General features: G+C 34.5%; 1 protein-coding gene across 10 annotated transcripts in view; it reads left to right on the top strand.

Annotated features, from left to right (window-relative positions):
* Nucleotides 1-22,195, top strand: part of SNTG1 (syntrophin gamma 1) — an 813,791-nt gene that overhangs the window by 595,577 nt on the left and 196,019 nt on the right. For all 10 annotated transcript variants that reach the window (XM_074318426.1, XM_074318425.1, XM_019712572.2 and 7 more), the window contains one exon: nt 8,150-8,252. In XM_074318426.1, coding sequence (XP_074174527.1) covers nt 8,150-8,252 — 103 coding nt within the window. The remainder of the gene's footprint in view (nt 1-8,149; nt 8,253-22,195) is intronic.

Below are 22,195 nucleotides of genomic sequence, written 5' to 3'. Positions count from 1 at the left end.
TTTGTTTCTATGATTTAAAATATAGTCTATAGCTAAGATTCAAGCTTATTGTTCATCGTGCTTTTGTCCAGTACAAGAGTGAGATGATGAGATTGAAAACTGTTCTTCTCTATTTGTTGGCCTGAACAAATCTAAGAACCATGGAACTTTTAAGATCATCTAAAAGCATGATGTCAAGGGTTAAATGAACAGTGGCCTTGTGTAGGAGTTGCTTAGAGAAATTGTGACCCAAACAAACAAACAAGCAAACAAACAAGAGTAAAAATAAATAAAAACAGTTGTCTTCATATCTATTTAAAAGAAATGGCTAATTCTCTAAAGAACAGGCGTAATTGTTGCAACATTTATGTACATATCTGTCTATCTATATATAGCTTGATAGATATAGCTATCTCTTCTAAGTTCTGGGTTTTCATTTCAGTTTAATATGTTCTTCTCACTCCTAGATTTTACATGGAATCCTCTGTATAGTTTCTTACAACATTATTTCCGTAGTATTATTTACATTTAACTCTTCAATTCATTAAGATGTATTGTTAGTGTACTGTCTAAATAGTATCCCAGTTTGTTTTCTTCTAAAAAAAAGCCATATATGCCTGCCACATTATTGATAAATAAACACTAGATTTAAAAAAAATACCTCTATTATATATTAAAAGTTCAAGAGCATTACGATCTATTCTGGATATCCTATCCATTTCTACTGATCATACTGTGCATTTGTATATCAACAATATATTTATTTGACTATATGTCTTAACAGCATATAGTTTCAATTTCTCCTAACTACTGCTCCTGTTTTTTTAAAAGGATTTCTTGATTATCCGGGGGATATTTAAAACATTTTGTTGACTTAAATGGTTATTACAGAAAATTTTATCAAGCATAAAGTATATACTCAAAAAGGTACAGATTTTTTTCTGTCTTTCAATAAGTATTTGCAATTTACTATACCTATTTGTTAAATCCCTACAATGTATGCCTACATGTTAAATCCCTACAATTTTTATAGTTTTTTCAAATAGATTTTATAGATTTTTTTTCCTCAGTTATAGTTATCTTACATAAACCTACCTTAACACATTAATATGTAAATTCTAATTAGTATTTTAATTTTACTAGCTGATACAGAACATAGCTGAAAAAGCTAGATACCCATAACTGACCTTTTATTAAAAACAAAACAAAATAATCTCTTTAGGGAGAGATTTTATAATTTAAAAAATTTATTTTTCTCGGTTATACTTGAACAAACCTTCAAGATTGAAGTACAAATGTAAAGTTTTAAAAGAAAAGCAGTTCCCCATTGTCTATTTCTGCAGCAACTATATTTCACTTATGCATGTCCAATTCTCATGTTTACACTTAAGATGCTTATACTGTTATTTGTTGATTACTTAACTCTAGATATTATTTATTGTACACTTACTATAGAACGTAAGTATTTAGTGATTGCATTCTATAGCTTCATGTTTCACTGAGTCATAACCTCCCAGTATAGTCATGTAATAATGATAATATCAATATTAAATGTCAGTGCAAAACATAAGCCACATTTATATATTCATACTAAGCCAAAAATTGAATGAAAAAAAGTTGGAACTTTGAATGGGATTGTCTTGAATTTACAGAAAAGCAGTAGCAAATTGAAATGTTCATAATATTATGTCTAGCAATTCAAGGCATAGCATATCCTTCCATTTATTTAAAAATTGTTATATTTATTTGATATTAAATCAAAATAAGTTGGTCTTTGTATATTAACTTTGTATCTATGTTATTCCATACTAAACTTGCTTGCTAACTCACCCATTAATGTCTCATGTAACCATGCCTATAAGTTCTTAAGTGTTTTCTATATTCTAAAAAATGTTACCTCTAAATAATCAGGGTTATTTTCTTCTTCCAAGTTTTATATATTTTATTACTTTATTTTTGCCTTATTGAAGTAAGACCTGAAGAAAGATTAAGAAAAAAAAGAGATAGTGGACATTTTTGCTTCATTCCTGATCTCAGAGAGAACTGCTTCAGTAATTCACCATTAACTATAGTATGTCTTAAATTTTTTTGCATATACTCTTTATAATATGAATACCCTTTGTATATTCAGTTTTCTATGAGTTTTTATGAAATAAATTTTGTGAAATGCTTCTTTGCATCTATTGCATTAAATATATATGTGTGTATATATATATGTATATATATATAATACACACATATATATATATATATGTATATCCTTTTATCTACTGTTAATGTGATGAAATATATCGTTTTCTTGCATGTGTATCTGTATATTCCCTGTCGTTCAGACTGAGTTAATTTTATTGTTCTGTCCTCATGTTTAATGATGCTATCTTGTCTGTTTCACTCTATTATAGAGCCAATCCACTATGGTTTCTTTTTCATTTATATTATTGTATTTTTAGTCTTATAATTTTCATTTGGTTATTTTTTATACATTGTCTTTCTTTGATAAAACTTAGCAATTATTCATTTGTTTCAAGTGAGAATTTGTAATTTCTTGTTGAAATATCTTATTGCATATTGCATATTATGTTAAGAGACTGGCTCTTATTTAAGTTTATTTTTTTTTCTTTTTAAAAGAAGGAATTCACTCTGTTTAGCACAAATTCCTTGTCTAATTTTGTAGCCTTTGTTTCATTTGACAACATAATATTTACAGGCTGTTTGTTACTACTTTGATCTGATTGGTTTTCTTTTTGTTATTGGGACTCCTACTGCTACCTGCTGGTGCTGTTTGAGGAGGTGAAAATATCATTCCCAGGTGGATCCCTGGTGCCACTAAGTGGACAAGGCATGCTTTACCCAGCAGAAAGTAGATAATTACTCCATTGGGTAGGAGCATTTAAGATATCCCTCCTCTGTCCTCCTCCTGCAGTCTGGGGGTCCCTAATTAGTTCTTTATTTTCATTCTATCTTTCAGAGTTCTACTCTGATTGTCTCTTGCATATTTTTTCAGTATTTACAGTTGTACTTATTTAGGAGGGACAGGGGAGATGAATCTGTGTTATCTTGTGACAGAAGTTATTGTAAATCATCTTGACAACCAATTCTTTTCTTTTTAATTGAAATTTATTGGAGTGACAATGGTTAGTAAAATTACATAGGTTTCAAGTGTGCAATTCTGTAATACATCCCCACCATATCACAGTGTGTGTTCACCACCCAGAGTCAGTTCTCCTTCCATCACCATATATTGGACTCCATTTACCCTCTTCTGCCACACTCCTGCCCACTTACTCTCTGGTAACCACTAAACTATTGTATGTGTCTATGAGCTTTTGTTTCTTTATTTGTTTGTCTTGTTCCTTTGTTGCTTTCAGTTTTATATCCCACATATCAGTGAAGTCATATGGTTCTCAACTTTTACCTTCTGACTTATTTTGCTCAGCATAATATTCTCAAGATCCATCCATGTTGTCAAAAATGGTACTATTTCATCTTTTCTTATGGCACAATAGTATTCCATTATGTATGTACACCACAACTTCTTTATCCATTCATCTATTGAAGGACAAGGACATTTTGGTTGTTTCCTTGTCTTGGCCACCATAAATAAAGCTGCAATGAACATTGGAGCACACAAGTCTTTATGGATAAGTTTTTTCAGATTTTTTGGGTAGATACACAGGATTATGGTTCATATGGTAATTCTATTTTTAATTTTTTGAGGAACCTCCATTCTTCCATAGCTGCTGCACCAATCTACATTCCCACTAACACGGTATGAGGGTTCCTTTTTCTCCACAGCCTCTCCAACTTTTGTTATTATTTGTCTTGTTGTTGATAGCCATTCTAACTGGTGTGAGGTGATATCTCATTGTGGTTTTTATTTGCATTTCTCTGATGATTAGTGATGTTGAGTATTTTTTCTTACGTCTATTGGCCATTTGTATGTCTTCTTAGGATAAATGTCTATTCAGTCTCTGATCATTTTTTAATTGGATTGTTAGGGTTTTGTGTTGTTGGGTTGTATAAGTTCCTTATATATTTTGGATATTAGCCCCTTATCAGAGGTGTTGTTGGCAAAAATCTTCTCCCATTCAGCTGGTTGCCTCTTTATTCTTTGATGGTTTATTTTGCTGTGCAGAAGCTTTTTACTTTGATATAGTTCATTCACTTATTTTAGCTTTTACTTTCCTTGCCTTTGGAGTCAAATTCATGAAATGCTCTTTGAACCCATGGTTCATAAGTTTAGTACCTGTTTTCTTCTGTGCCGTTTATTGTTTCAAGTCTTATCTTTAAGGTCTTTGATCCATTTTAATTTTGGTACACGGTGACAGATAGCAGTCTAGTTACATTCTTTTCCAACAAATTGCAGAAGTGGCTTTCCAATTCTCCCAGCTCCATTTATTGAAGAGGCTGTCTTTTCTCCAATATGTTTTTTGCGTCTTTGTCAAAATGTATGTGTCCCTATTTATGTGGATTTATTTCTGAATTCTCAATTCTATTCCATCGAGCTGATAGTTCTTTATTTATTTTCTGTTTGGATGACCTATCCATAGCTGTCAATGATGTATTTAGGTCCCCTACTATAATGTGTTTTGGTCAATTTCTCCCTTTAGTTCTGTTAGTGGTGGCTTGGTATATTTCAGTGCTCCCTGATTAGGGGCATAAATATTGATGATTGTTATGTCTTCTTGTTGTATAGTCCCCTTTATCATTATGAAATGTCCATCTTTGTCTTTTGTTACCTTTTTTAATCCTGAAGTCTGTTTCATCTTATATTGATATGGCTACACCTGCTGTTCTCTGGACACCATTTGCTTGGAGTGTCAATTTCCACCCTTTCACTTTGAGTCTTTCTTTGTCCTTGTATCTGAGATGTGTCTCTTGGAGGCAGCATATGGTTGGGTTTAGTTTTTTGATCCAATCTGCTACTCTGTGCCTTTTTATTGGTGAGTTCAGTCCATTTACATGTAGGGTGATTATTGATATGTGAGGATTTCCTGTCATTCTATCTTTGGTTTTCTGGTAAGGCTGTGTCTCCATTGTTCCTTTGCTTTTTTGTACCTGTCTATTATTTCAGTGTGGCGATATTCTATTATTTTCCCTGTTTCTTCTTTTATTATGTTATATATTTCAGTTCTGGATTTTTTTTTATTTTTTATTTTTGAGTGGTTACCCTTAAGTTTATGTAAAAGAAAGTTTCATATTTAGAGGAATCCATTTTCTTCAGGACGCTTATTTTCTCCATTCCCATATTCCGGTTCAGGCCTTTGCTCTCCCCACCCCTCCTTTTATTTTGGTCACAAATTATCCGTATTTATGTGGCTCGAATAGGCTCCTTCAGTATTTATTGTAGTATGGTCGTGTGTTAGAAAATTCCCTCAGCTTCTGTATGTCTGGAAAGGTTTTCTTTCTCCTTCATATCTAAAAGATATCTTTGCTGGATATATTATTCTTGGCTCATAATTTCTCTCTTTCAATAGTTTGCATATTTTATTCCACTCCCTCCTGGATTGTAGAGTGTCCGCTGTAAAATATGATGATACCCTAATGGACTTTCTTATGTAGGTTACCATTTTCTTTTCCCTGGCTGCCTTGAGGATTCTTTCTTTGTCATTAATTTTGACAGCTTCAATACAATGTGCCTTGAAGAAGGCCTGTTGGGATTGAGGTAATTAGGTGTTCTATTTGCTTCTTGGATTCGAGGGTCCAGTTCTTTCCACAGGTTTGGGAAGTTCTCATCGACGATTTGTTTGAATATGTTCTCTGTTCCCTTCTCCTTTTCTTCTCCTTCTGGTATGCCCATTATTTTTATATTGCTCTTTCTGATGGAGTCAGAAAGTTCTTGTAGATTCTTTCATTTCTTTTAACTCAAGTCTCTCTCTTCTTCCATCTGTGTAATTTCCATATTTCCATCTTCGATGTCACTGATTCTTTCCTCCATCTGGTCAACTCTACTACCTAAGCTGGATATTCATCCTTTTTTTCTTCTATTGAGTTCTTAATCTCCAGAAATTCTGTTTGGTTCTTTTAACAAATTTCAATATCTTTGGTAAAATGTTCATGTTCTTTGATTGTGTTTCTGAGTTCATTAAACTGTCTGTGTTTTCTTGCATTTTGCTAAGGTTTTCAAGAACCACAATCTTGAATTCTCTGTCATTTATGTCACATATTTTCATGTCTTTAAGTTCATTTTCTGGATACTTTTAATTTTGTTTCTGAACTGCCTTCTTACCTTGTTTATTCATGGCAATTAGTGAATTATTATTTCTCTTCCTAGGTATCTACAGGAGTGGGTTCTGCAACAGGTTGATAGTAAGACGTCTTTCTTTTGCTTTCCAGTAGATGTTGGTAGAATGCTTTATTTTCTTTCCAACTACAGCTTTTATTTCTCTCTCATGCTGTAGTGTTATATTTTCTCTGCACTGCTCTGGCTTCTCACACAATGTGGGTATTTTCTGGAAGGTGGCTTCTCCTCTGTGAGCAGGTTGTCTGCATCTCAGGACACCACCTCCATTGGGGGATGTGGAAAGCTTCTGAAGTTCTGAAGCTCTTCCTGCACCAAATTCAAGCCTGTGTGTTTCAGTGGCTCTGTTTACCCTGGCAGGGTTTAGCCCTGATAGGTGGGGCAGGGGCGGAGTGGGCTGTGAGAGGTGACTGTGATCAATGGCGGTGACTGCCACCACAGCCAGTCCTGCACACAAAGCTCTCTCCCCTTTGCCAGAACTAGTTGGGCTGCAAGACTGTGGCTGTGGGCCACAGTCCTCAGAACTGCAAATATTCTGTTGTTGTTTTTTTATCTGACACTCCTACTGTTCTTCTTCTAGCACCGGGCAGGTGGGCGTGGGGCAAGCTCTGGGAGGGTGGGAGGGGGTTGATTAGGCTGTGTGCCTATGCTTTCCCTCCTCTGCTTGGCAGTGAGGGCTAAACAGCCGTTTTCATCCCTTTTCCCTCAGTCTTTGCTCCAAGGTCTCTTCCATGAGGGTTAGGTTCAGCTCATTAAAGGCTGCTACCTCAGGTGGGACTGTGGGCCCTCAGGGGAGCACTAGCAGTCTGAGTGATTCCCTCTCCCCTGGCTGCGATAGCTCCAGAATACAGGCAGCTCAGAGCTCTGGTCTGGGTCCTGCGCCCATGAGACCACTTCTCCGCACTTCCCACTACAGTCCTCCCCGCTCACCCAATTTCCCTACTTTTAGGTGACTTCAGTTGTGCATCTCTTAGTCTTGCCTATCTGCTGTCAGGCAGTCCTTTGTGGAATTATAGTTCAAGTTGTTGTAAACTCCAGGGGAGATTTCAAGAGGCTCACCTCACACTGTCGTTTCTGTGATGTCATCCGAGCATCTTTTCTATGTTTCATTAACAAATTGTGGTCCCATGTTTATTAACGGCTACTTATTAATTATTCTTAATTCTTCTCTTAGTTTATGTGAAATGTTAAAAAATTAAATATACTTACATCTTTTCCAGGTATGTCTTCTATAAATAAATCCACAGCTTTTTGTAATCCTAATATTTTTTATACTTCTCTTGGATTAGTTTTTTGAGAAATTTTCTTTATTTTAACTGGTCGATCTACACGTATTAATTACATTTGGGAAATGATGAGAGTTATTGATAATAATAGTCTTCATTATAATTCTAACTTGTCAAGAAATGAAACATAAATTATGCAATAATATAATAGGAAAATAATACCTTTTTTTTTTTTCCAGTGGGTTTGAGTGAATTGGGGCAATTTTGTTTAATTAAAGTTAGCACTCTGGACAATATCTGCAGTCATTTATTTGTATGTTTCCAAATGTTGCATAATAGATGCTCAATAAATATTTATTAATTTAATAAATACACCGGTTTGATCACTACATCATTTTGTAGACTTCACGATCCCTAGTATTTGCCTAATATAGACCATGGACTCAAGACAACCTCAGTAAATGTGAATGGAAGATCATGACACTGACTGAACAGGAAACCATAGAATGGTAAAAAGAGGAATGTTATTGACTGTATATCTATAATGTTAGATCATTTATTCTCTCTGTCTTTCATAAAATGTTTCTGACCACCAGGGAACAATGAAAGGAGGGAAAGACAACAAATAATTTCAAAGTTTTATGATCATCAAAAATTTGTGGACATACTGATAATGGTGTCATTTTATGCTTTTTTATTTTAGGTTCAAGTTCTTCGGAATGCTGGAGAAGAAGTGACCCTAACAGTGTCTTTTATAAAAAGAGCGCCTGCTTTCCTCAAACTCCCACTGAATGAAGACTGTGCATGTAAGCATTTATGAAGAATAGGTAAAATACTCATCATATTTACATTCAAAGTATTATTTCATGACAGTAATTAGTAATTTCTTTTTAATATTGGGATTTCTGCCTGAATACAAACATTTTTTATGGCATTCTGTTATTCTTATATAAAGAGAACAGATGTAACTTTTATTTCAAAATATACTCATTACATTTACAGTTATTTTTAATCTATAATTGTAGAAGTATTGTGTGTTTGAAAATAAATATATCAAATATACACATTGTATATCTTTATTAAATTTTATTAATAATATTTGATGAATATATTTTCTTTAACTAGAAAATGATATACACTTATTTGACTAGTTACTTGCTAAAAAGCATTTACATGTAAGTTGTCCTGATAAAAAAATTGGAAGATTGCAGGAAGTACCAGTCTACGTGGAAGTGTATTAATTTTCATAAGAGCTACTTAAAAATATCAATCATTTGCATATTATGAAATGGAAGGTATGTTTTCTAATGTTTTTGATAGAACAATATTTTTTAACTGAGGTATAATTTGCATACAATGAAATTAAAAGATCTTAAATGCATAGTTGGAATGGTTCTGACAAATACACACATTTGCTTACTCCACACTCCTTTAAATCACAAATAATTCCTCTGTGTCTTTTCCCAGTAAATAACACTGCCAGAAACATCCATTAACTTCATTTCTTATCATCATATATTATTTTTGCTTCTTCTAAAATTGTATAGAATGGAATCATATTGTATTTATTCTTTTTGTCTGGTTTCTTTCATTATGTATAATCACTTGTTACATATTTCTGTAGATTATTCACTTACATTGCTGTGTAATACTCCATTATATGAATATAGTAAAGTTTGGTAATGCATTCTCCTGTCAATAGACACCTATCTTTTACCAGTATTTTGCTATTATAAATAGAGCTGCTATGAACATTCTTGTACAAAGCTTTGGAAGTCTTAGAATTTTATGGCACTATTACAAGTAGCGAGAAGTGGAATTGTAGAGTTACAGACAGATGTATAATTAACTTGTTAACAAACTGCCAAATTTATTTATAAAACAAACATATATATATATATATAAAGAACTCTCAATTCCCACCCCAGTAGGTATATGAGAGTTCAAGTTGTTCTATAATTATTCCAAGTTTAATGGTCAAAATTTTTTTAAGGCATTATATGGAGTGTGTAGTGGTAGCTTATTGTAGTTTTAATTTTCATTTCCCTGAAAACTAATGATGATGAGCTCCTTATCATGTTCCATTTGCGTATTTTATATTTCATTTGCATATGTAATGTTATAATGCATCTAATCAAGTCTTTTGCCCATTTTTTTTTTTGTATGTTATTATTGCACTGCAGGAGTTTTAAAAATGTATTCTGTGTACAGCCATTTATCAGCTCTATGTGAAACAAATATTTTCACTCAGTCTATCTATAACTATACAGGGTTGCCAAAAAATGTATACACATTTAAAGAAAGAAAAACTATATTAAAATTATAGTACTCAATATATACCGATAACAAAAGATGAATACAAGTCATGTTTGACTTCTGCAATTACAAAAGGTGCTCAAAGTGGTTACCATCAGCATTCAGACACTTCTGATTATGCAATGTTGAACTACTGCTTTAGCAATGTTGACCAAAGTGTCCACTTGTATACATTTTTTTGGCACCCCTAGTATTTTTTGTCTAAAGTTGTCTTAGATTTATATGTTAAATTTTCTTGAACATTGCTTTATTTTTAAATTCTTTTTTATTGTTCAAATATAGTTGACATTCAATATTAGATGAGTTTCAGGAGTACAGCATATTGTTTATACATTTATGTAATTTACAAAGTGATCCCCACATAAGCTTAGTACCCACCTGACATGATGCAGTTATTGCAATACATTGACTATATTCCCTATGCTGTACTTTACATCCCCATGACTAATACTTCTTAATCCAATTCATACTTCTTAATCCCTTCACCTTGTCAACCATCAGTTTGTTCTCTGTTTCTATGAGTTTGTATCTGTTTTTGATTATGTATTTGTTTTGTTTCTAAGGTCCACATATAAGTGAGATCATATGGTATTTGTGTTTCTCTGTCTGACTTATTTCACTTAACATGATATTCTCTAGGTCCATCCATGTTGTCAAAAATGGCAAGATTTATTTATTTTTTTACAGCTGAGTAATATTCCATTACATATAGTACACACACATGCACGCACGCACACACACACACACACACACACACACACACACACACACACATCACCTCTTCTTTATTCAATCATCTCTCAGTGGACACTTAGGTTGCTTCCGTATCTTGACTATTGTAAATAATGCTGCAATGAACATGGGGATGCATGTTTCTTTTCAATTAGTGTTTTGGATTTCTTTAGATGAGTACCCAGAAATGGGAATGCTGAGTCATATGGTAGCTCTATTTTTAATTTTTTGAGGAACCAACAAACTGTTTTCCATAGTGGCTACATCAATTTGTAATCACAATGGAGCATGAGGGTTTCCTTTTCTCCTAATCCTCACCAACACTTGTTGTTTTTTGATTTATTGATGATAACCATTCTGATAGGTGTGAGGGGAGATACCACATTGTGGTTTCAATTTCCATTTATCTGATTAGTGACATTGAGCATCATTTCATATATCTGTTGGCCATCTGTATGTCCTTTTAGGAGAAGTGTCTACTCAGTTCCTCTGCCTATTTTTTAATTGGATTGTTTATTTTTTTGGTGTTAAGTTGTATGAGTTCTTTATAAATTGTGGATATTAACTGCTTATCAGATGTATCATTGGCAAATACCTTCCTAATAGGTAGATTGTCTTTTTTGTTTTGCTGATGGTTTCCTTTGCTGTGCAAAAGCATTTTATTTTGTTGCAGTCCCATTTGTTTATTTTTTTCTCCCTTGCTTAAGGAGGTATATCAGAAAAAACATATTACTAAGAGCAATATCAGAGAATTTACTGTCTATGTTTTCTTCTAGGAGTTTTATGGATCCAGGTCTTACATTTAAGTCTTCAATCCATTTTGAGTTTATTCTTGTATATGGAGTAAGAAGGTAGTCCACTTTCATTTTCTTTCATGTGTCTGTCCAGTTTTTCCAACACTATTTATTTAATAGACTATCTTTATCCCACTGTATATTTTTGCCTTCTTTGTCATAGGTGAAATGACCCTATAGGCTTGGGTTAATTTCTTGGCTCTTTTTTTCTGTTCCATTGATCTATGTGTCTGTTTTTATGCCAGTACCTTGCTGTTTTGATTACTATAGCCTTGTAGTATAGTTTGTTATCAGGCAGCATGATACCTCCAACTTTGTGCTTGTTTCTCAAGGTTGTTGTGGCTATTTGGGGTCTTTTGTTGTTCCATAAAATTTTAGGATTATTTGTTCTAGATCTGTGAAAATTGCCATTCGTAATTTGATAGGGATTGCATTGAATGTATAGATTGCTTTGGGGAGTATGGACATTTTAACTATGTTATTTCTTCCTAATGGAACACAGTATATGCTTCCATTTATTTATATCCTGTTCAATTTGTGTTTTCAATGTCTTACAATTTTGCAAGTACAGATTTAACCTCCTTGGTTAAATTTATTTCTAGGTATTTTACTTTATTTCATTTTGATGCAATTGTAAATGGAATGGTTTTCTTAATTTCTTTTTGGGATAGTTTGTTATTGGAGTACAAAAATGCAACCAATTCTGAATATTGATTTTGTATTCTGCTACTTACTGAATTCATATGAGTTCAAGTAGTTTTGAGTGGATCCTTTATATAGTATCATGCCATCTGAAAATAATGACAGTTTTACTTCTTCCTTTCCAGTTTGAATGTCTTTTATTTATTTTTCTTTTCTGATCGCTGTGGCTAGGACTTCCATTACTATGTTGAATAGCAGTAATGGAATTGGACATCCTTGTCTTGTTCCTAATCTTAAGGAAAACACTTAGCTTTTCACCACTGAGTATTATGTTATCTGTGGGTTTGTCTTATATGGCCTTTATTATGTTGAGGTATATTTCCTCTATTTCCAGTTGGCTGAGAGTTTTTATCATAAATGTATGCTGTATTTTGTCAGATACATTTTCTGCATCTCTTAATAAGATCAGATGATTTTTATCCTTCATTTTGTTTATGTGGTGTGTCATGTTAATTGATTTGTGGATATTGAACCACATTTGCATACCAGGAATAAATCCCACTTTATCATGGTATGTGATCTTTTTAATGTATTGTTGAATTGGTTTGCTAATATTTTGCTGAGGATTTTTACATCTATATTCATCAGGAATATCAGCCTGTAGTTTTCTTTTCTTATACTGTCTTTGTCTGTTTTTGGAATCAGTGTAATGTGGCCTCATAAAGTGAATCTGAGGGTCTTCCATTCTCTTGAATTTTTTGGAATAGTTTGGGAAGCATAGGTGTTAATTCTTGGAATGTATGGTAAAATTCACTTGAGAAGTACCTGGTCCAGGACTTTTGTTTGTTGAGAGTTTTTCTTTTTTCTTTTCTTCTTATTTTATTTATTTATTTTTTTTGGTTTGTTTTTATCCTTTATTTGATTTTGTTCATAATTATCCATCTCTTCGGATTTTGTTTCTTTTTTATTCAGTCTTGGAAGGTAATATGTTTCTATGAATTTATCTGTTTCTTCCAGGTTGTCCAGCTTGTCGGCATGTAATTCTTTATACTATTTTCTTCTACTCCTTTGTATTTCTGTGATATCAGTTGTCACTTCTCTTTTATTTCTGATTTTATTTATTTGTGTCCTCTCACTTTTTTTTCCTTGATGAATCTGGTTAATGATTTATCAATTTTATTTATCTTGTCTAAGAACCAGCTCTTGGTTTCACTGATTTTTTTTTTTTTTACTCTATTTTGTTTATTTCCACTTTAACCTTTATTATTTCCTTCGTTCTACTCGCTTTGGTCTTTGTTTGTTCTTCTTTTTCTAGTTCCTTTTTTTTAAGGTTAGCTTGTTTGAGATTTTTCTTGTTTCTCGACATAGGACTGTATTGCTATGAATTTCCCACTCACAACTGTTTTGGCTGTGTCCCATAGATTTTTTAGGTCATTGTGTTTTACATCTCATTTGTCTCAGGATATTTTTTATTTCTCCCTTGATCTTTTCGTTAACTCATTCATTGTTTAGTGGCATGTTGTGTGAGTTTTTCCCTGTTCTTCTTGTAATTGACTTCTAGTTGTGTACCATTGTGATCAGAGATGATGCTTGATATGATTTCAATCTTTCTAAATTTATTGAGGCTTGTTTTGTGGCCTAATATGTGGTTTATCCTGGAGAATACCCATTTGTGCTTGAATAGAATATATATTCTGTTGTTTTGGGGGGAAATATTCTAAGCATATCAATTAAATCACCTGGTCTAATGTGTCATTTAAGGCCACTCTTTCCTTGTGGATTTTGTGTTTGGATGGTCTATCCATTGATGTCAATAGGGTGTTAAAGTCCTGAGTTACAACTGTGTTACTGTTAATCTCTCCCTTTTTGTCCATGAATATTTGCTTTATGTAGTTAAGTGTTCCTTTGTTAGGTGTGTAAATGTTTATATGCATTATATTTTCTTGTTGGATTGATCCCTGTATCATCATGAAATGTCCTTCTTTGACTCTTGTCTTTGACCTTTGTCTTAAAGACTATTTTGGCTCATAAAACTATTGATACTCCAGATTTTTGTTTTTTATTTCCAACTTCTATGTGCATGAAATACCTTTTTCTGTCCAGTTTACTTTCAGCCTATGTGTGTCTTTTGATCAGAAGTGGTCTCTTATAGGCAGTATATGCATGAGTTTTCTTTCCTTATCCATTCAGCCACCCTATGTCTTTTGACTGGAGAATTTAATCCATTTATTATTTTAATTTTTGATACTTTTGTATTGTTGTCATTTATTATTTATATTTTTATCTTTTTTTCACACTCATCTTCTTAAAGAAATCCTTTTAGCATTTCTTATAATACTGGTCTGATGGGGATGAAATCCTTTAGGTTTTGTTTGTTTGTTTGTTTGTTTGTTTTGTTTTATGTCTGGGAAGCTCCTTATCTCTCTTTAGATTCTAAATGATTGCTATGCTGCGTAGCATAGTCTTGCTTTTATGTCCTTGCTTTTCATCATTTTTTAATATTTCTTTTTTTTTAATTAAAGTTTATTAGGGTGACAATTGTTAGTAAAGTTACACAGATTTCAGGTGTACAATTCTATATTACATCATCTATAAATCCCATTGTGTGTTCACCACTCAGAGTCAGTTCTCTTTCCGTCACCATATATTTGATCGCCTTTACCCTCATCTACCACCACCCCCACCCCCTTACCCTCTGGTAACCACTAAACTATTGTCTGTGTCTATGAGTTTTTGTTTCTCATTTCTTTTTCTTGTTCTTTTGTTGTTTTCAGTTTTATATACCACATAACAGTGAAATCATATGGTTCTCTGCTTTTTCTGTCTGACTTATTTCACTTAGCATTATAATCTCAAGACCCATCCATGTTGTCACAAATGGTCCTATTTCATCTTTTCTTACTGCCAAATAGTATTCCATTGTGTATATATACCATAACTTCTTTATTCATTCATCTATCGAAGGACATTTTGGTTCTTTCCATGTATTGGCCACCATAAATAAAGCTGCAATGAACATTGGAGCACATTTGCCTTTATGTATAAATCTTTTCAGATTTTTTTGGTAGATGGATTGCTGGGTCATATGGTAATTCTATTCTTAATTTTTTGAGGAACCTTCACACTGCCTTCCGTAACGGCTGCATCAGTCTGCATTCCCACCAACAGTGTATGAGGGTTCCTTTTTCTCCACAGCCTCTCCCACACTTGTTACTATTTGTCTTGTTGATGATCGCCATTCTGACTGGGGTGAGGTGATATCTCATTGTGGTTTTGATTTGCATTTCTCTGATGATTAGTGATGTTGAGCATTTATTCATATGTCTATTTGCCATTTGTATGTCCTCTTTGGAGAAATGTCTGTTCAGGTCCTCTGTCCATTTTTCAATTGGGTTGTTTGTTTTTTTGTCATTGAGTTGCATGAGTTCCTTTTATATTTTGGATATTAGCCCCTTATCGGAGGCTCTGTTTGCAAATATCTTCTCCCATTCACTTGGTTGCCTCTTTATTTTGTCAATGGTTTCTTTTGCTGTGCAGAAGCTTTTAACTTTCATATAGTCCCATTCATTTATTTTAGCTTTTATTCCTTTGTCTTTGGAGTCAAATTCATGCAACGCTCTTTGAACCCAAGGACCATAAGTTTAGTACCTATGCTTTCTTCTATGCGATTTATTGTGTCAGGTCTTACGCTTAAGTCTATGATTCATTTTGAATTAAATTTGGTTCATGGTGAGAGATAAGAGTCCAGTTTCACTCTTTGCATGTGGCTTTACAATTCTGCCAGCACCATTTATTGAAGAGTCTGTCTTCTCTTTATTGTATGTTTTTTGTTTCTTTGTCAAAAATTATCTGTCCATATATACATGGTTTTGTTTCTGGGTTCTTCGTTCTATTCCATTGGTCTATGTGTCTGTTTTTCTGCCAATACCATGCTGTTTTGATTATTGCTGCACTGTAGTACAAGCTAAAGTCAGGGAGTTTGATACCTCCAGTATTGTTCTTTTTTATTAAGACTGTTTTGGCTATTTGGGATCTTTGGTGGTTCCAAACAAATCTGATGATTTTTTGTTCTATTTCTTTAAAAACTGCCATTGGGATTTTGATGGGGATAGCATTGAATCTGTATATTGCTGTGGGTAATATGGCCATTTTAACTATGCTGATTCTTCCAATCCATGAGCACTGAATGTCTTCCCATTTCTTTGTGTCTTCTTCAATTTCCGTTAAAAATGTTTTATAGTTTTCAGCATATAGGTCTTCACATCCTAGGTTAATTTATTCCTAGGTATTTTCTTTTTGCTGCAATTGTAAAAGGAATTTTTTTTTTTAATTTCTTTTCTGAGATTTCATTGTTAGTATATAGGAATGCAGTGGAATTTTGTACATTGATTTTGTAGCCGGCAACATTACTGTATTCATTGATTTTTTCTAATAGTTTTTTGGTGGAATCTTTAGGGTTTTCTATATACAGCATCATGTCATCTGAAAAGAGTGACAATTTAACTTCTTCATTCGCAATTTGAATGCTTTTTATTTCTTTCTCTTGCCTGATTGCTCTGGCAAGGACTTCCAATACTATGTTGAAAAGCAGAGATGATAGGGGACAACGCTCTCGGGTACCTGAATGTAGAGCACAGGCCTTCAGTTTTCCACCATTAATTATGAGATTAGCTGAGTGTTTGTCAGATATGGCCTTTATTATGTTAAGGTATTTTCCTCTATTCCTATCTTATTAAGTGTTTTAATCATAAATGGATGTTGTATCTTGTCAAATGTTTTTTGTTTTTTTTTGCATCAATTGATATAATCTTATGATTTTTGTCCTTTTTTTTGTTCATGTGATGTATCACATTGATGGATTTGCATATGTTGAACCATCCATGTGCCTCTTGGACGAACCCTGCTTCGTTGTGACGAATAATCTTTTTAATGCATTGTTGCATTCGATTTGCTAGAATTTTGTTTAGGATTTTTGCATCTGTATTCATCAGATATATTGGTCTGTAGATTTCTTTTTATGTGTTGTCCTTACCAGGTTTTGGTATCAGGGTAATGTTGGCCTCATAAAATGAGTTAGGGAGTACTGTCTCTTCAATTTTTTGGAAGAGTTTGAGCCAGATTGGTATTAGATCCTCTTTGAAGGTTTCGTAAAATTTAGTAGTCCCGGACTTTTGTTCTGGTGATAGTTTGTTAGATTTTCCAGTTCATCGTGATTCAGCCTAGGAAGGCTATATGTTTCTAAGAACTTGTCCATTTTTTCTAGGTTATTGAATTTGGTGGCATATAATCCTTCATAGTATTCTTGGATGATCGTTTGTATTTCTGTGGCATCCGTGATAACTTCCCCTTTTCATTTCTGATTTTGTTAATTAGTGTCTTTTCTCTTTTTATCTTAGTGAATCTATCTTATTCTAGTTCTTTAAGGTGTAACTTGAGGTTATTTATTTGAGATATTTCTTGTTTCTTGAGATAGGCCTGTAATGATATAAATTTCCCTCTTAAAACTGCTTTCACTGCATCCCAAAAATTTTGGTAAGTTGTATTTTCATTCTCATTTGTTTCTTTGCATCTTTTGATCTCTCCTCTATTTCTTCTTTGACCCGGTCATTCTTTAAAAGTATGTTGTTTAGTCTCTATGTATTTGTGGTTTTCTCTTTCTTTCTTTTTGCAGTTGATATCCAATTTCAAAGCCTTTTAATTAGAGAATATGCTTGGTATGATTTCAATCTTCTTAAATTTGCTAAGGCTAGTTTTATGTCCCAATATATGGTCTATTTTTGAGAATGTTCCATGTACACTAGAAAAAAAATGCATAGTCTCATGTTATAGGATGAAGTGCTCTATAAATGTCAAGTATGACCATTTCATCTAATGTGTCATTTAGGGAGCTAATTCGTTTTTTATTTTCTGTTTGGATGATCTATCCATAGCTGGCAATCATGCATTTAGGTCCCCTAGTATAATTGTGTTTTGGTCAATTTCTTCCTTTAGTTCTGTTAGTAGTTGCTTGATATATTCAGTGCTCCCTGATTGGGCGCATAAGTATTGATTTCTGTTATGTCTTCTTGTTGTAGAGTCCCCTTTACCATTATGAAATGTCCATCTTTGTCCTTTGTTACCTTTTTCACCCTGAAATCTGTTTCATCTGATATCCTTATAGCTATACCTGATTTTCCCTGGATAGCATTTGCCTGGAGTGTCAATTTCCACCCTTTCACTTTGAGTCTATGCTTGTCCTTGTAGCTGAGATGTGTCTCTTGGAGACAGCATATGATTGGGTTTAGTTTTTTATCAAAACTGCTACTCTGTGCCTTTTTATTGGTGTGTTCAGTCCATTTACATTTAGGGTGATTATTGGTATGTGAGGATTTCCTATCATTCTATCTTTAGTTTTCTGGTAAGACTGTGTCTCCATTGTTTTTTTGCCTTTTTGTTGTCGTCTGTTATTTCTGCATGGTGGTGTATTATGTTTTTTTTTGTCTGTTTCTTCTTTTATTACAGTATATATTTCAGTTCTGAATTTTTTTTGAGTGGTTATCATTTAGTTGATCTAAAAGAAAGTTTGATTTTTAGAGTATTCCATTTTCTTCAGCATGTTTGCTTTCTTTATTCCCACATTCTGGTTCAGGCCTTTACTCCTTCTTTTTATGTTTTGGTTGTCACAAATTGTCCCTGTTGATGGTGGTCGAATAGCCTCCTTTAGTATTTCTTGTAGTACTGTCGTGTATTGGAAAATTCCCTTAGCATCTGTATGTCTGGAAAGGTCTTTATTCCTCCTTCATATCTAAAGGATATCTTTGCTGGGTATATTATTCTTGGCTTATAATGTCTCTCTTTCAATAGTTTGAATATTTGGTTCCACTCCCTCCTGGCTTGTAGAGTTTCTGCTGAAAAATCTGATGATAATCTACTGGGCTTTCCTTTGTAGGTTACTGTCTTCTTTTCCCTGCTGCCTTGAGGATTCTTTCTTTGTTTTTGATTTTTTACAGCTTCAATACAATATGCTTTGGAGAAGGCCTGTTGGGGTTGAGGTAAATAGGTGTTCTATTTGCTTCTTGGACTTGAGGATCCAGTTCTTTCCACAAGTTTGGGAAGTTCTCATTGACTATTTGTTTTAATATACTCTCTGTTCCCTTCTCTCTTTCTTCACCTGCCGGTATGCCCATGATTCTTATATTGCTCTTTCTGTTGGAGTCAGAAATTTCTTATAGAGTTCTTTGATTTCTTTGAAGTCTCATGTCTCTTTCTTCTTCCATCCATGTCATTTCGAGGGTTCTATCTTCGATGTCACTGATTCTTTTCTCCATCTTGTCAACTCTACTACCTAAACTGGCTATTTCATTCTTCATTTCTTCTATTGAGTTCTTAATCTCCAGAAATTCTATTTGGCTTTTTTATGAAATTTCTATCTCTTTGGTAAAATATTTATGTTGTTCTTTGATTGTGTTTCTGAGTTCATTAAATTGCTTTTCTGTGTTTTCTTGCATGTCATTGAGTTTTTTCAGAACTGCAGTCTTGAATTCTCTGTTATTTAAGTCACATATTTCCATATCTTTAAGTTCATTTTCTGGAGACTTTTCACTTTCTTTCTGAGCTGCCTTGTTGACTTGGTTATTTATGGCAATTATTGATTTTTTTATTTCTCTTTCTAGACATCTACAGGAGTTAGTTCTGCCACAGGTTTATAGGAAGAGGTTTTTCTTTTGTTTTCCAGTATATGTTGGTAGAATGTTTTATTTTCTCTCTGATTACAGCCTTTTATTCTCTCTCACATTGTAGTGTTATGTTTTTTTCTGCACTATTACAGCTTCTTACAATGCAGGCATTCCCTTGAAGGTGAGTGTCTCCTTTGTTCACAGTTCACCTAGATCATAGGGCACCATGTCCTTGTGGGGATGCGGAAGCTTTTGGAGTCCCAAAGGTCTTCCTGCACCAGATTCAGAGCCCTTTTGATTCAACAGTTCTGTTTACTCCTGCAGGGATCCACCCAGATAGGTGGGGACAAAGGCAGGTTGGGTTGTGAGAGGTGACCCAGAGCAATGGCGGTGACCACCACCACAGCTAGTCCTGCTTCCACAGCTCCCTCCCCTTTGTCGGAACTAGTTGGGCTGCAAATCTGTGTGTGGACCACAGTTCTCAGAATTGCAAATATTCTGTTTTTTTGACCTGACACTGCTACTGTTCTGCTTCTAGCACTGGACGGGGGGTGGGGGGCAGGGTCGGGGCGAGCTCTGGGAGCATAGGGAGGGGGCGGCTAGTCTCAGTGCCTAAAGCTTCCGTTCTCTGCAGCAGTGAGGGCTTAAACCACCGTTTTCAGCCTTCTTCCCTCAGTCTTTTCTGCGAGGTCTCTGCCGTGAGTGTTGGGTTCAGCCATGTTGTATGCTGTCCCCTCAGCCCTATGAGCCATAAACGGAGCACTAGCAGTCTGAGTTCTTCCCTCTACTGTAGTTGTGTAGTTCCGGGATGCAGCGAGCTCGGAGCACTGAGCTAGGTCTGCGTCCTGCGCCCCCAAGTTCCCATCTCTGTACTTCTCCCTTCCCGCCTCCCCTGCTCACACAATTTGCCCACCTTTACGTAAATTCAGTAATGATCCTCTTTGTCTTGCCTGTCTGCTGTTCAGGGAGTCCTTTATGGAGTTATAGTTGTTCAATCTGTTGTAAATTTCAGGGGAGATATCCAGAGGCTCACCTCATGCCGCCATTTTGATGATTTGTTTGAATATTTCATGCCAATCCTTTTTGGCCTGCAACATTTCTGTTGAGAAATCTGCTGACAATCTAATGGAAGCTACTTTGATAGTATCTAACTGCATCCCTGTTGTTATTGTTTACATTCTCTCTTTGTCTTTAACTTTTGGCATTTTAGTTATGGTATATCTTGGTGTGGGCCTTTTCGGGTTCATCTTATTTGGGACACTTTGTACTTCTTGGAATTTTATGTCTATTTTCTTCACCGGGTCAGGGAAATTTAAAGTCATTATCTTTTCATCAGGTTTTCGGTCTCCTGCTCTCTCTTTTTTCCTTCTGGTACCGCTATTATGTGAATGTCGTTATGCTTGGTGTTGTCCTAGTCGTCCCTTAAACGATCCTAATTTTTAAAATCGTTTTGCTTTTTGTTGTTCCAATTAATTTTTTTCTTGTCTTCAAAATCACTGATATGATTTTCTGCTTCATCTAATCTGCTGTTGATTCCTTCTAATGTATTCTTCCTTTCAGTTATTGTAGTCATCATTTATGACTCGTTCTTTTTTATCGCTTCTTTCTCTTTGTGTAAATTCCCACTGAGTTCATCTATTCTTCTCCTAATTTCATTGAGCATTGCATAACCAGTGTTTTGAATGCAGTATCTGGTAGACATCTTCCCTCCAATTCATTTAGTTCTTTTTCTGAAGATTTATCCTGTGTTTTACTTGGATCATGTTTTCTTATCTCCTCATTTTTGCCTTCTTTGGTTTATTTCTACATATTAGCTTGATGTGCTACATCTCTCAGTCTTGGCAACATGGCTTTTTCTAGTAGGTGTCCCATGAGGCTCAGTATTACACTCTTCCTGGTCACCTGAGCCAGGTGCTCCAGGAGGGTTTGTGTGGATAGTTTTTGCATTCCTGTTGTACCCTGTTTCCCTGAAAATAAGACCTCGCTGGACAATCAGCTCTAATGTGTCTTGTGGAGCAAAAATTAATATAAGACTTGGTATTATATTATATTATATTATATTATATTATATTATATTATATATTATATTATAGACCCGGTCTTATAGTATAGTAAAATAAGACTGGGTCTTATATTAATTTTTGCTCCAAAAGATGCATTAGATCTGATGGTCCAGCTAGGTCTTATTTTCGGGGAAACACTGCAGTTGAGCCTTGATTGCTTTTGACATCTCAGTTGGTGGAATTCACCCTTCGGCTGCCTGGTTATGAGGACTGGTTGTGACTATAGCAGATGAGCTATTGTGTGGGGGCTGATCCCATGGATTGCGATTCTCTGTAGTGGGGCTCTGATACCTTCTGAGTCTACCCTATGGGTGTGTCACTTGTGCAGCTAATTGGGTGGTGCTCTAGTTGGTCTGAAGCTGCTCATCGGGTGTGTTTGTTCACAGGCCTCTTGTGAGAGCCTATGGTGCAATTTCAGGACAGCCACTGCCTGTGCCAAGCCCAACATCACCAAATAGAAGCTGCAAAATGATCTGTGCCTGATAGCTGACTGTACTAGGCTTAGAGCCACCAAAGAGAAGATGTGTTGTGAAATGATGTTGGCTTC

The sequence above is a fragment of the Rhinolophus sinicus genome, linkage group LG14 (genome assembly GCF_036562045.2).
Source record: "Rhinolophus sinicus isolate RSC01 linkage group LG14, ASM3656204v1, whole genome shotgun sequence".
NCBI classification, from domain to species: domain Eukaryota; kingdom Metazoa; phylum Chordata; class Mammalia; order Chiroptera; family Rhinolophidae; genus Rhinolophus; species Rhinolophus sinicus.
This window is presented reverse-complemented; position numbering and strand designations above follow the sequence as displayed.